At 32.8% G+C, this 13,944-nt stretch overlaps 1 protein-coding gene across 1 annotated transcript; it reads left to right on the top strand.

The window, feature by feature from the left end:
• LOC109346038 lies at positions 8,724–12,851 on the top strand. The gene is made up of 2 exons (XM_019585394.1): positions 8,724–8,890; positions 12,419–12,851. The coding sequence occupies exons 1-2, from the start codon at positions 8,818–8,820 to the stop codon at positions 12,631–12,633; spliced, it is 288 nt and encodes a 95-aa protein (XP_019440939.1). The 5' UTR covers positions 8,724–8,817; the 3' UTR covers positions 12,634–12,851.

Below are 13,944 nucleotides of genomic sequence, written 5' to 3'. Positions count from 1 at the left end.
ATGATTGATGCAAGGAAGTAGTTGTGTAGCAAATAAAATTTATCGCATTTTGCATAGTGAGCAATAGGATAGGGAGCATTTGAAGGATGTGATGGAGATGATGAACTAAGAAAATGACTCAACTTCTGCACTATGTTTGTTACATACCCCTGAAGTCTCTTTGGTGGTTGTTTTACATGATACTCGCATCCAAGTAATGGATTTTCATCAAGATTACTGAGCATTGTGGTATCTGAAATCACAAAACTGACATATGAGATGCCAACCATGGGACTATTCGCAGGTAAATGTTCAGAGTCTTGATTTTTTGAAGCTTCATTTGTGGTTGCTGCAGTACGTATACCCCTCATCGAGAGCAAGGTCAGTTGGTGTTTGCATGTCATTAAGGTCAATGTCCACCATATCATCAATATGCAAAGAATGAGAAGTTTCTTTCTCATTTTCGAAACACCGGTATGGAAATTGGTTTTCAAATAACTGCACATCTCGTGAAACAAAGAATTTATGAGTCTCTAAATCATAAACTCTCCAACCACATTACCCATAAGGATATCCCAAAAAGTCACATATGAGACTTCGACTTGCAAATTTGTCGCCATTGGTGTGTTGGTTGCGAGCAAAGCATAAAGAATCAAACACACGTAAGTGATGTAGGAGGGTTCTTGTCCAAGTAACATTTTATATGGGGTTTTACCTTTTAAAATTGTGATTGAAGTGCGATTGATCAAATAGCCTTCTTTTAACATACACTCTCCCCAAAAATCAATAGGCAAATTACCTTGGAACCGTAAAGCTTGTGCAACATTGAGAATATGGTGTTGTTTGCATTTAACCCTCCCATTTTGCTGAGGTGTGCATGTACATGAAGTTTGAAACACTATCCCATGATCTAGAAAATAATTTCTCATGCAAATGAATTCTAATCTGTTATCACTTCTCACAGTTTTAACTCGCACTTTAGTTGTCCAACTAAATATCATCTTATAATACTATTACAATGTAATATATTGATATATCTGAATAAATCCGTCTACGAATTAATAAGTGGTCCACATCTTTGAACTAATAGCTTAAAGATTGAATGGCTTGATTGATTCAATAACCCATCTGACTTAAATAATATTCAAACTATTAATCTAGAAATATGGAATGTGTGAAAACTATTTCACCACTAACGCAATGTCATAGATCTTACATGGTTGCATAGTCACACACTAGAAGTAATAACAAATTAATAATCGGGATTGTGGAGTAAGACCCAACAAAGTGTTGATCTAGTGGTATAAGGTGTTGTTAGATTCTCAAAATGACCAAAAAGTCAAATATTCAATTTCTGTAAGCACCACTTGTTGGAAGGAGCAATCACGAACCTCAAAAGATATTAGTTCTTTACTCAAAATGGTGAAAATGTATACAAAAAAATTAAGAACTGTATATATCACTTGCACAATAGTTAATGGATATAATTAGTGGAGTATAGGCACGGAACTACGAGAATGGATGTTTTGAGTCATCTCTATTGTCCCAAAATTTGTATCATTCATTTTTTATTGGTTAAAAAAGTAAAACATATATTATATATATATATATTTTATATTTTCTAACCAATAAGAATGAAAGAATACAAAGAGCAGTAGAAGTCCTATAGAAGATATGTTCCCATAATCTTTCAAGGATTAAGTAATGGATTTTATTCTTTCAAGACTCTCGAATACTATTATTAATGGATATCTCTCAATACAATAGTATACTAAAAAATAGCATTCTCAAACTTTTATCAAGAATTGTCTGGTTATGATATGAAGTTATCGAAATCGAGACGTTAGTCACACGTTCCAAAAAAAAAATAATGATATTATCTTTTTACTCGTAAGATAAATAGATATTCTTGCTTAACACAACAAGTTTTGAGACTTTTCTTTTCAAGAAATAATGTTATTGGGTTTTCTTTTTCTTATAATGTAATTCTTGTGTTTCGAAATTGAAGCCGCATGCTGCTGTCATTTAATACATGTGTGTTGATATTTAAAATAGTAAATTTTAGTGATAGAGATTAAGGGTGGCAATTGGATGAGTTTGGATGGATTTGGATTTGGATCCTAATGGATGGATAGAAAACTATCCACCAATCCATATAAATCAATTACATCATATTTTTAAATTATTCAATTCAGCCATATTCGATGGATTCCAATCCATCCATTTTATCAATGTATCCATTTTAATGAATTGGAAGGATGGATATCCAACTCACTTTTTTTTAATTTGAACAAAACAATTTTAATAAAACAATTTGAAGAAAACAAATTCTTTTAAAAATTATTATTTAATAAATCATTTTTAAATAAAATTGGAAAGTGTTTTTTTTTAAAATACTCTTAAAAAGTGATTTTTTTTTTTGAAAAAACACATTTTAAAAAATATTTTTCTTAACAAACACTTTTAAAAATTGCTTTTTTGATAAGCACTTTTAAAAATGTGAATTTGTGAAGTTTTTTTTATAAGCATTCTTATTGGTAAGAATATCTAGTGTAACATAATTGGCAGAGGTGTAAAAGTTCGGTTCGATTTTTGACGCAATTTAGTGGTCGAACCTAACACAAAGATACAGTTTGGTTCTACTTGATTAACCGCAAATTTTATTTAGGCACCAAACGGAACCGTTCATTAACGGTTCAATTTTTTAACTTATTTAAAGAAAATCCTTTAAGAAATAGGTGAACAAAATTTGCAAGGTATAAAGTCAACTAAATGAATACTAAACATATCAATAATAAAGTATTTAATATTCTTTCTAGTAAACAGTAATAATTCAACATCTCAATACACTACAAACTTGAAATTTTAGTCCACAAAATCTTCGACAATGTCCAACAAAATTTAAGAATGACAAACTTGGTACCAATATTTTAGTCCAACCTTTAAATCGCTCGATGGTGCCATCAGAATTGTACATGATGCGATACACCCACTTGCCTCCAAGAGCTTTTTTTCCTAGAAGCAATGGTTGCATGCTCCATGTATCGTTACGTTTCAGTGCATTAATTTCAGCTTGCATGGTTTGTCTCCATTGTGCATTCTTTATTGCCTCATCAAAGTATCGGGGCTATTTTTCTACAATGATTGATGCAAGGAAGTAGTTGTGTAGCAAATAAAATTTATCGCATTTTGCATAGTGAGCAATAGGATAGGGAGCATTTGAAGGATGTGATGGAGATGATGAACTAAGAAAATGACTCAACTTCTGCACTATGTTTGTTACATACCCCTGAAGTCTCTTTGGTGGTTGTTTTACATGATACTCGCATCCAAGTAATGGATTTTCATCAAGATTACTGAGCATTGTGGTATCTGAAATCACAAAACTGACATATGAGATGCCAACCATGGGACTATTCGCAGGTAAATGTTCAGAGTCTTGATTTTTTGAAGCTTCATTTGTGGTTGCTGCAGTACGTATACCCCTCATCGAGAGCAAGGTCAGTTGGTGTTTGCATGTCATTAAGGTCAATGTCCACCATATCATCAATATGCAAAGAATGAGAAGTTTCTTTCTCATTTTCGAAACACCGGTATGGAAATTGGTTTTCAAATAACTGCACATCTCGTGAAACAAAGAATTTATGAGTCTCTAAATCATAAACTCTCCAACCACATTACCCATAAGGATATCCCAAAAAGTCACATATGAGACTTCGACTTGCAAATTTGTCGCCATTGGTGTGTTGGTTGCGAGCAAAGCATAAAGAATCAAACACACGTAAGTGATGTAGGAGGGTTCTTGTCCAAGTAACATTTTATATGGGGTTTTACCTTTTAAAATTGTGATTGAAGTGCGATTGATCAAATAGCCTTCTTTTAACATACACTCTCCCCAAAAATCAATAGGCAAATTACCTTGGAACCGTAAAGCTTGTGCAACATTGAGAATATGGTGTTGTTTGCATTTAACCCTCCCATTTTGCTGAGGTGTGCATGTACATGAAGTTTGAAACACTATCCCATGATCTAGAAAATAATTTCTCATGCAAATGAATTCTAATCTGTTATCACTTCTCACAGTTTTAACTCGTTTGTTGTAATGATTTTCTATCATAGAAAAGAAATTTTTCAGCACTTTGGTGACTTGTTTCTTATCAATTAGTAAATAGATCCATACCACACGTGAGCAATCATCAACAATAGCAAGAAAATATGAAGCCTCACAAGATGAACGAGTTTTATATGAACCACATACATCACAATGTATCAAGTCAATTATATGAGAAGCTTTATTATTACTCAATGGAAATGTTTCTCTAGTTTGCTTTGCTCTTTCGCATGTGTCAAATACTTTATTCTTCACATTACTAATTCTACTTCTATTATCATTGGAAATTAGTTGGTTAGTTTTCCAAGACGGAAGTCCTAACCAGTTGTGTCATACTTCTAACTCATTCATTCCTTCAACTTTGCATGCCTTCTTCATTGGGGCTTCTCGAAAAAGATAAATTTCATTCATTCGTTCACCCGAACCAATCAGCATCTTCGATATTCGGTCCTCCATAGCTTACAGATTACCATAAATTGAACATTACTGATTGAGTCATTTGACAATTGTGATATAGAAAGTAAGTTGCATTTGAACTAAGGTACATAAAAGTACATGTTGAAGATTTAAATTATCAGAAAGTTTTATTGTTCCTTCCATAGTAGAGATATTAGTGTGTCCATTTGGAAGTACAACATGGCATCTAGACACATCCCTCATGTTGCACAAGTGTTGCAAATCCCTTTCTATATGATTTGATGCTCCACTACCAAGTATCCAATGTGAAGGCTTTTTCTTCTGAGCATATTCGGTTCTTAAATAATCACAGAACCTTCACCTTCAGTTATCATGTGTGCCATATACATTTCTCAAAAGATTTTTTTTGTTGGCTCTGATACCATGTAAAGAATGGATTCAGATGTCATATTCCTCAATAATGCATTGTTTATATACACAAAAATTGTTCCTAAAATCAAAACAAATTTGTTTACATATCACCTTCAGATTTGATTTTAGGATAATAACAACCTAATCAATCTAAACAAATTTATTTACATATCACTTTTAGATTTGATTTTAGGATAATAACAACCCAATCAATCTAAACAATTTTTTAACAAGGATTTGGTTTTTTATTACCGCATTATTAGCACAGTCCACAACAACAACCATTACGTGTTTTTCCATGTGCTTTTTAGCACAACCCATTGTATAACAATTTGCATGTACGTTTTTTACAAATATTTTTTTTTATGCTATATTCTTATTTCCTCTATTAATAATTTAATATTGCAGTATGCCATTACTCTATATTTTGGTGTAATTATTGGCATTGTTAATACGTTTTGAATTTTTTTGTTATTACATACACTTTTTTGTAGACACGGTTGCATTCTCTAAATGAATTTATTTTTTAATGATTCATTATATGATTAATTTCAAGTTAATAAAATTACCTAAAAATGCACAATGTCTAAACATAAAAAAATTGCTTCCTATTTAAAAGGAAACCTCCTCACAAAGATGAAATAACTTCTATATCTTTACTTCAACAAAATTCTTCAATTGGTGAAGTAGTTCAACCAGATCAACAACCTTCAAAGGCTCAAAATGTATTGTTGTTATCGTAGCTTACAACAATTATAAATGACACGGAATAATACTTACTGGTTGAGTCACGACCAGGTCGCTCTCTTTAAGACGTTTCGTGGCACTACCCAAAATGTGCAAGCAAACTATCAACCACGTCGTCCCGAGGATAAAACAACTCATATTTATGTTATTGAGTTCTTACTGTAGTGTAAGAACCGATCTCGAATACATCCACCATAATATGGTTACTAGTGTCAATTCTCTTCCCATAATACTGACTACCCGTGTCATTTCTCGAAATGCTCTGAATATGGCTACATATGTCAATTCTTTTCCCTCAATACTCACTACTAGTGTCAGTTCTCAAAATGCTCAGAATATGGCTACCTGTGCTAATTCTTTTCCCTCAATATTGACTACCAGTGTGCCAATTCTTAGTGTCATGGAAAGAAATGAGGAGAAGTTTGCTGGAAATGCATCAGCGGAAATTATGAGGGAGAAAGAAAAAGTTGAAGGAAAACGCATTGAACTTGGGGCGAGTTATAATGAGGGGATAAAACCTCTACTTATAACATGAGATTTTTTCCATGTTCCTCGTCTCTCCAATGTGGGACTTGAGACTTATTTTTTTATTTGTTTTAATTATTATTTTGTTTTGTTATTTTTATATAATTATTATTTGTGTATTTAATAAATAATATATATGTACCTATGTGTAAAAATGTGGTAAAAAAAATTAGTTTTTTAAAAGCAATGTGAGATAACACACTATAGACCTAGTGTCTTGTCGCGTTACCTTACGTTGTAAATGATTTTCAAATAATTTTTAAAAACAATGTAAGGTAATTCATTATAGACCTAGTATCTTGTCGCGTTACCTTATGTTATAAATTCTTTTCAAATAATTTTTAAAAGCAATATAAGGTAACTCACTATAGACCTAATATCTTGCCGCGTTACATTATCTTGTAAAATCATTTCAATTAATTTTAAAGAGCGATGTGAGATAACTCACTATAGACCTAGTATCTTGTCGCGTTACCTCATGTTGTAAATTCTCTTTAATAAATTTTTTAAAAGCAATGTGAGGTAACCCACTATAGATTTAGTGTCTTGTCGTGTTACCTCAAGTTGTAAATTCTCTTTAAACAAATTTTAAAAGCAATGTAAGGTAACTCACTGTAGACCTGGTGTCTTGTCGCGTTACCTCATGTTGTAAATTCTCTTTAAACAAATTTTTAAAGCAACATGATGTAACCCACTATATACCTAGTGTCTTGTCGCGTTACCTCAAGTTGTAAATTCTCTTTAAACAAAGTTTAAAAGCAATGTGAGGTAACCCACTGTAAACCTATTGCCTTGACGCAGTATCTCATGTTGTAAATTCTCTTTAAACAAAATTTTAAAGCAACATGAGGTAGTCCACTATAAGCCTAATGCATTGTCGCGCTACTTCATGTTGTGAATTTCATAATAAAAAATAAAAATATATCACTAATAAAACTTATTTCCAAATGAACTACGTAACATTGATTTCTCTATTGCAACTAGAGATACGTTGGAGCATATTTTTGCAACTAGAGATACGTTGGAGCATATTTCTCTGTCAGGCATAAAAAATAAAAAATAAATCTTTTTATTTCGCGCTACTTCCGTGAATTAATGTTTTGAACAAATATCCACATAACTGATCTAGGTACCGTTTTGATAACGGGTGGTATGAGGTGCCTAACACCTTCCTCATCCGTGGCCGACTCCCGAACTAAATTTCTATTTTTGGAGCAAATCAATTAGTTTTTCAAAAAATTGGTTTTTCATATTTTTCTCTTTAAAAAATATCGATAGCGACTCCATTGTATTTAATTGCATATTTCTCGTTGCGCCGATGAAAGTGGGGTAACAACAATATATAATATACAATATATTTACTCTTAAAATTTTATAATTATACTTTTATATTAATATAATTAAAATTAAGTTTTTATTTCAAAACAATTAAATGTTTATATATATATTTAGGTACATATTAATGATTGTCATTAAAACTGATTTTGAGGTGAATAAATAATTACGTTGAATTTAATTTTTAAACTCGAGCTAATCCTTACTAACTGAACACGACTTATTCTTACCCCTTTGGAAAATATTTTCTGAACTACTAAATATGATACCTAAAGGCTAAAACAAATCAATGTTGTAAAAACTATTTCGTACCGGCCGGTTTAACCGGAAAACCGGTGAATCGGACTCATAACCGATACGGTACAGGTGTTGAACCGGTCAAGTATCAAAATCGATCAAAATCGATCAAAAACCGATAAAAACATGTCAAAATTGGTCAAAACCGGTGAACCGCCCGGTATTTTACTAAATCGGCCGGTTTATACACATATATTTTTTTTTTTGAAAAAAACTTAAAAACCCATTAGAAGGTGACCCATCTTTCCAACCCTTCTTCAACACTTCCAGGCACATGCTTCCAAGGCATACATAGATTATACTTTTTGGTTACTAAAATTCGTGTGTAATCTCAGTGACATTTGTGTAATCTTGGAGTAGTTTCTGAAAATAGGATTTGGTGGAAAAATATAATATCGATATGAGATAACTTTGACTCATTTGTGTTAAATATTAAAACTCCAGTTTTTTTGTAGAGTGAGTTGTGAACTTGTGTCATTTATTTATATTTTGCGGTTGTTAAGTGATATTTTTGGATTAATATATGTTTTGTAATTTAGACTTTGAATTTGTTAAAGACGTAAAGTTGTTTGTTTATGTGAATTTTGAGTAGATTATAAATATGGATTATAAATTTGAGTATCTACCTATTTGGAATTTTTTTGTTATAGGTTTTTATATATATAAATATAAGTAGGTATGTTCGATTTAACCGGTATGCAGTTTAATTACTGAATCAACGGTTGAACACTGTACCACTATACCAGTACCTTGACCGATACGGTTTTAACACTACTTAAACAAATATTATATTGAGAATTGAGATGTTAATTATACTTTTTTGTATGTAAGATTAGTTAAAACTCAACCCGGCCCACCCAAAACAGGACCGGGCAACAGACCGGGTTACAACAAAACAAATCCTCAAAGCGCGACGGCGTTAGTGTATACCAAAATATCGAAGAAGACAAAAAAGTGCTTTTCACCGTTCGGCGTTTGTAATCTAAATCGTTACCATGGCTTTGAACAACACTGTCAAATCTACTACCAAGTTAATCGCTTTTTCTCACTCCTCACTCTCAAAATCAGGTAAATAATAGTTATTTTTTTTTGGTGATGGGTTTAATTGATGTCTTGAATTGCAATGAATATAAGTACTATAAGATGGTCTTTAATTATATAATTGGTTTCTATCTTAGGCATGCTGTTTGAAATTTAATTTGTAAAAAAAAAAACTGGTTTGAAAATTGTTGTAGTTATTGAAAAATAAAACGTTTAAATTGTGGGTTTTGGTTTATTATTAGTAGAAAACGTTTATTATGATTTATAACTCTATATTTTTTAGGTGTAAGATCTTAAGCTTATGTAATGGGTTATATTGAAGATGATAGGCAATATTTACGAAAATTCTAGAGCCTAAGTGAAAGATTAAATTATGGTGAGTATGTGGTTGGTAATTATAGGCTCCTTTGTTTAGTTTTAAAAAAGCGATTATGAAAAAGTGATTATTTTTTTGCAAAAGTGACTTTTTGATAAGCTGAAAAATCTAGTTCTGCTTTTTGGTAAAACCCCAATCACACAAATTTATCTACATCATGTTTTTGGGTTGTGTAATTTTGGAGGTTATTGGTGTATTGTATATGGGATTCAAATTTGTTGATTCGATTGTTCAACAATGTTTATCAGACGCAATTTTAGTGATGTTTAATCAATATTAGTGGACATCATGCGTACTTGATTGAATTGACTATGTGGATGGCCTTATTAATTTTTGTATGCGTTGTAGAATTTGGTCTGATGGAAGGACTTGAGAGATTGAGTTTAGGAGTTATGGGTTATGGCCGATGAAATCAAACCTTCATTGCCAAACAAGAATTTTCAGATGTTGTTTTGGGGTGACTTGACTTGTTTTTGTGGATTTTTTGCTTGAGCGACAGGCTCTCGCTTGAGCGAGAGCCATGCAGGGAATTGAGTCTGTTTTGATGAAATTGTCGCTTGAGCGGCAATCTCTCGCTTAGGAGAGAGACATACAATGTTTTTTATTGCTTTTGATTGGTTGATTGTTTTTTATTGCTTTGTTCTTGCACCTTATTCGGGTAAGGATTCTGATGATGATGTCTTAAGCAAGGCGATGCCTAAAAAGGATTACATGATACCACGCAGCGAGATCATCTGATCGTAAGAGGCTTGCCATGTGGCCGTCCAGGATAATTAAGCGATGGTTCATAGTGGTAGGAATGTTATTCATATATTACGTGATAATGTGAAGTTTTCTGATTCTACGTAGAAAGTAGTAGATACCGAAGGGGCACATTGGTCTAGTGGTGTAAGGTCTCTTTAGATCCTCAGAAAGACCAAACGGTTGAAGGTTCGATTCTTGGGAGCGACACTTATTAGAAGGGACAGTCATGCACCTTGAAAATGATTAGTTCCTTACCCAACAAGGTGAAGGGATATACTTGGTAGTACCTAAAAAAGGGGCACAATCATGGTTTGCAGGTATTAATTTTGACGTCTTGTGTGTGGAGAACAGACGAGGCTAGTTTAGGGAGTTCCAAGAGGAAACTGAAGGGGATTGGAAAGAGTGACAGCTTTTGACGCTCCAAATAAGAGATCTAAAACCATGTACCATGAACAATGGAAGTTATGTTTTTCATCACTTGTGACTGTAATATTGATTGCGAGAATGGGAGGAGTTTTAGACTTTTAGTTACTATTATGTATTTAAAGATTTTTTTAATCGCTTTTTATTTTACAAGTGAAATATTTTATATTGGTAGAGTTCTTCTTGGAGTATAATTCTACCATCGAGTAATTGGTGGAATTGTTCATAGTTCAAAATCAATGGCTTTTGGAAGAGCTCTACTTTATTAAATGGAGGGGCGGAGTTAAATATACCATATAAGAAAGTTGCTTTAATTTATGTATACTAGAGTTTACAAGCGCCAGTAGTTTTCAGTGCAGGAAAAGGTGTTAGAGGGGCTTTAGTCTCATGTGAGTTATTGTTTTTGCTTTGCAAGTGTCTTTTACAGTTCAGAACTTTCAGTACAATTGAATTTTGCTCAGTTAAATATATTTGTATAATTTGAGTTCTGAATCCTCCACGAGATATGTAGAGCATGTAATTTAGTATACATTTGGATGTTGGGAGGAGAAGGAATCAAAAGAAACTAGAAAGGATGGAAGGGAAGAGAAGGTGATGGGAGACATCAAGTAATAACTTTCCCACACTTTGTGTGGTTGTTAAGAATCCTCCAAGCTGCGGTTTAAGATATTCTTGAAAATGCAGCATATATAGTTTTGGAAGATCATATCAGGATCCATCATCTTCTTCCTCTCGTTCATAAAAACTGCCAAAAGGGGAGGTTTACATAAAACCTTTCCTTCTCCTATCTCATAGACCTTTAAAATATTTCTTTGGTCTTTAGTGTCTACTGAAAAGGTTGCAGTTTGAGTTGTTTTATGCTTTCATTTGTTCAATGATTGAAAATATGGTTTCAGATCTCATTCCTATCATAAAAAATCTCGAGAGAGATAAATTAAGCTTGTCTTCTCCACCTAGTGGGATAAGGTTTGGTTGCTTTGTTGTGGTTGTGGATATGATTAAGCTTGACATTCGGGTTTAGTTAGATGATTCCACATACCGAGGTTGGAATGGTTTGGGTGTTTTCACGTCTCACCTTAGTGCCTGGTTTCTGATAATGTGCACTGATAGTGTAAAAAACATTAATCGTCAGCACAACCCATTTTCCCATGAGCAAAGTATGGAAGAACTAGGTATTGTCATGCCCATGCAATGCACAGATAATAATGCATGTAGTATTTAAGTATAGTACTATTGGCCACTTAGTTATATCATTACATTATTTATTAAAAGTAGAAATGTTTTTCTGCTAAATTTTAAGATGACATTCTGTATAATACTAGTTATGTTTTGTTGGCTCTAGATGGCAATTAATATATGATCCATATTGAGAAACTTTTATTTCTTTAGAAGAAATTTTTTATTTTCCAAAAATTAAGTAGACATAAATGTTGGACTGTCTCTGCTATCCTCCTATTCCCTAAACTAAGGCGAATTCCAAGAAAAGAATGGGTGTATTACGTGATTAGAGTTCCACGTAGACAAGATGAGAAGTATGATTTCATATAACAACTTGCTGCACACTTGGCAGTCGGAGAGTGTGGGAAGCAAATGAAGTATTCAGAATGTATAAGTGTTGGGAGCGAAAACCGAAGGGTAAGAAGAAGTAAGTGAATTGAGGAGAGAACAAGACATGTCTAATGCTGAGGTCTTCAGTGTGTTTTCTTTTCATTTTCTGCTTGTTTTCCTTCCTGTATACACATATCAAGCCACATTAATCTAATATCACCTTGTGATATCTTTGTAGGAAGGGAGATTCATATCTCTGTTTTTGTGTTTTGTGTGATTCTGATATGGTTACTTACATCAGACCGACTTTTAGTTTTAAAGATATCCATAAATATTTGTTTTACTATAATTACAATTCTTAAAGGAACACTAATAACATTCATTGATCTCAGTTCTCAACTAAATTTCACTATATAGAATTTATAGTATGTTACTGTATTCATCAATTTTATGTTGTGTGACAGTGAGCAGAAGTTTTCATTCCACTGGTGTGAAGAGGATGGGAGGACATGGCCATGATGAGCCATATTACGTTCATGCGAAGCACATGTACAACTTGGACAGGATGAAGCATCAGGGATTGAAAATGTCCCTCGCGGTGTTCACTGCTTTCAGCATTGGTGTTGCAGTTCCTATCTATGCTGTCATTTTCCAGCAAAAGAAGACAGCTTCTGGCTAGTTCTTCATCTGCAACAATAATGTGAATTTGTTGATCCTAGACTAGATAGACTATTGATTTTTTGGAGGTTATTGCTGTATTGCATTGAACTCTTTGTTATGTTTAGTCTTCTATATGGATTTTCCATATATTTCTGGTAATAATAACAGTGAACCATATAGCTGGTTCTCATTTTCATTTACTTGTTTATTTCAACTGGAAAGTACTCATTTTATTTCCATTGAAATGTGAATAAAATAGTTGGAGAAAATGATGATTATTCAAAATTGTTTTAAATAGTTTGCAGATTTTCCTTTATTCATTGGTGAGATTACAATAATGATTCCTCATTATATCAATAAGGCTTAATACAATTATGTGAGGTTGATCTTCCTCTTTCTCACATAATTGTATTAATATCCATTTCACTTTGGGAAATTGCAAAAGAATAAAAAGTAATTAGTCCCCAAATATGTCAATTGTGGGGATGCTAGTATCTTTCTATTAACATAGCAAGGTTGTCTAGGTGGAATGTTTTTTTGGTGACTGGGCAGTGGCAGACCCACAATGTTATTAGGGTGTGCACATGCATACTTATAAGTTAATTGCACCACAAATTTTATAAAATTGCATTTTTGTCAAATCATTTATTTCATTATAATGCATTTTGAATAATTTATTATAACTTGCACTCTTTATCCTCGAGTCCTGCATCTGCTACTGGATATGGGACATTTTCGATGACAAATGTAAATGAAAGTGTTATTTTTTTGGTTTAAATGCCCTAGGGCAAAAATGCAGCACCATTTGTAAAGTCCAACTCTAAGGCAAATTCAACCATCTCATTTATAAGACTAGAATTGAAACTTCATCTTTTCACCAATTTTCTAAGTTAGTGAACAAAATTTTCCCAAACCCACAACAATTCCATGTATGTATACTATGCCATTTTCATTGTCTATTTATTATTGTTTGTAGGATTGTCTATTTATCTATCTTTCCCAAATCCTATTAGGTATATATCCATTTTTTTTTTGTTAATTGTGATCCTAAACTTCATATCTCATCTCATATTACATGCATCCATCATTCTCTACTTCATAACTACTTTCATTTTGACTTACATTTCATTTATCTTGACTTGAATATCATTAATATCCCTCTATGATTGAATAGTTTTATTGAGAATACCATAAACTAGGGGTGAGCATGGGTCAGGTTAGGACAGATTAAGGTTTGTCTCTTACTCGGCCCTAAATGTTAGTCGGACCATTTTTTGAACCTGGACCCAACCCTAGACCTGAATCTAACCCAACCCTAAATATCGTCTGA

The sequence above is a fragment of the Lupinus angustifolius genome, chromosome LG04 (assembly GCF_001865875.1).
Source record: "Lupinus angustifolius cultivar Tanjil chromosome LG04, LupAngTanjil_v1.0, whole genome shotgun sequence".
NCBI classification, from domain to species: Eukaryota; Viridiplantae; Streptophyta; class Magnoliopsida; order Fabales; family Fabaceae; genus Lupinus; species Lupinus angustifolius.
The sequence above is the reverse complement of the archived record's forward strand: the minus strand, read 5'-3'. Positions and strand labels throughout refer to the sequence as shown.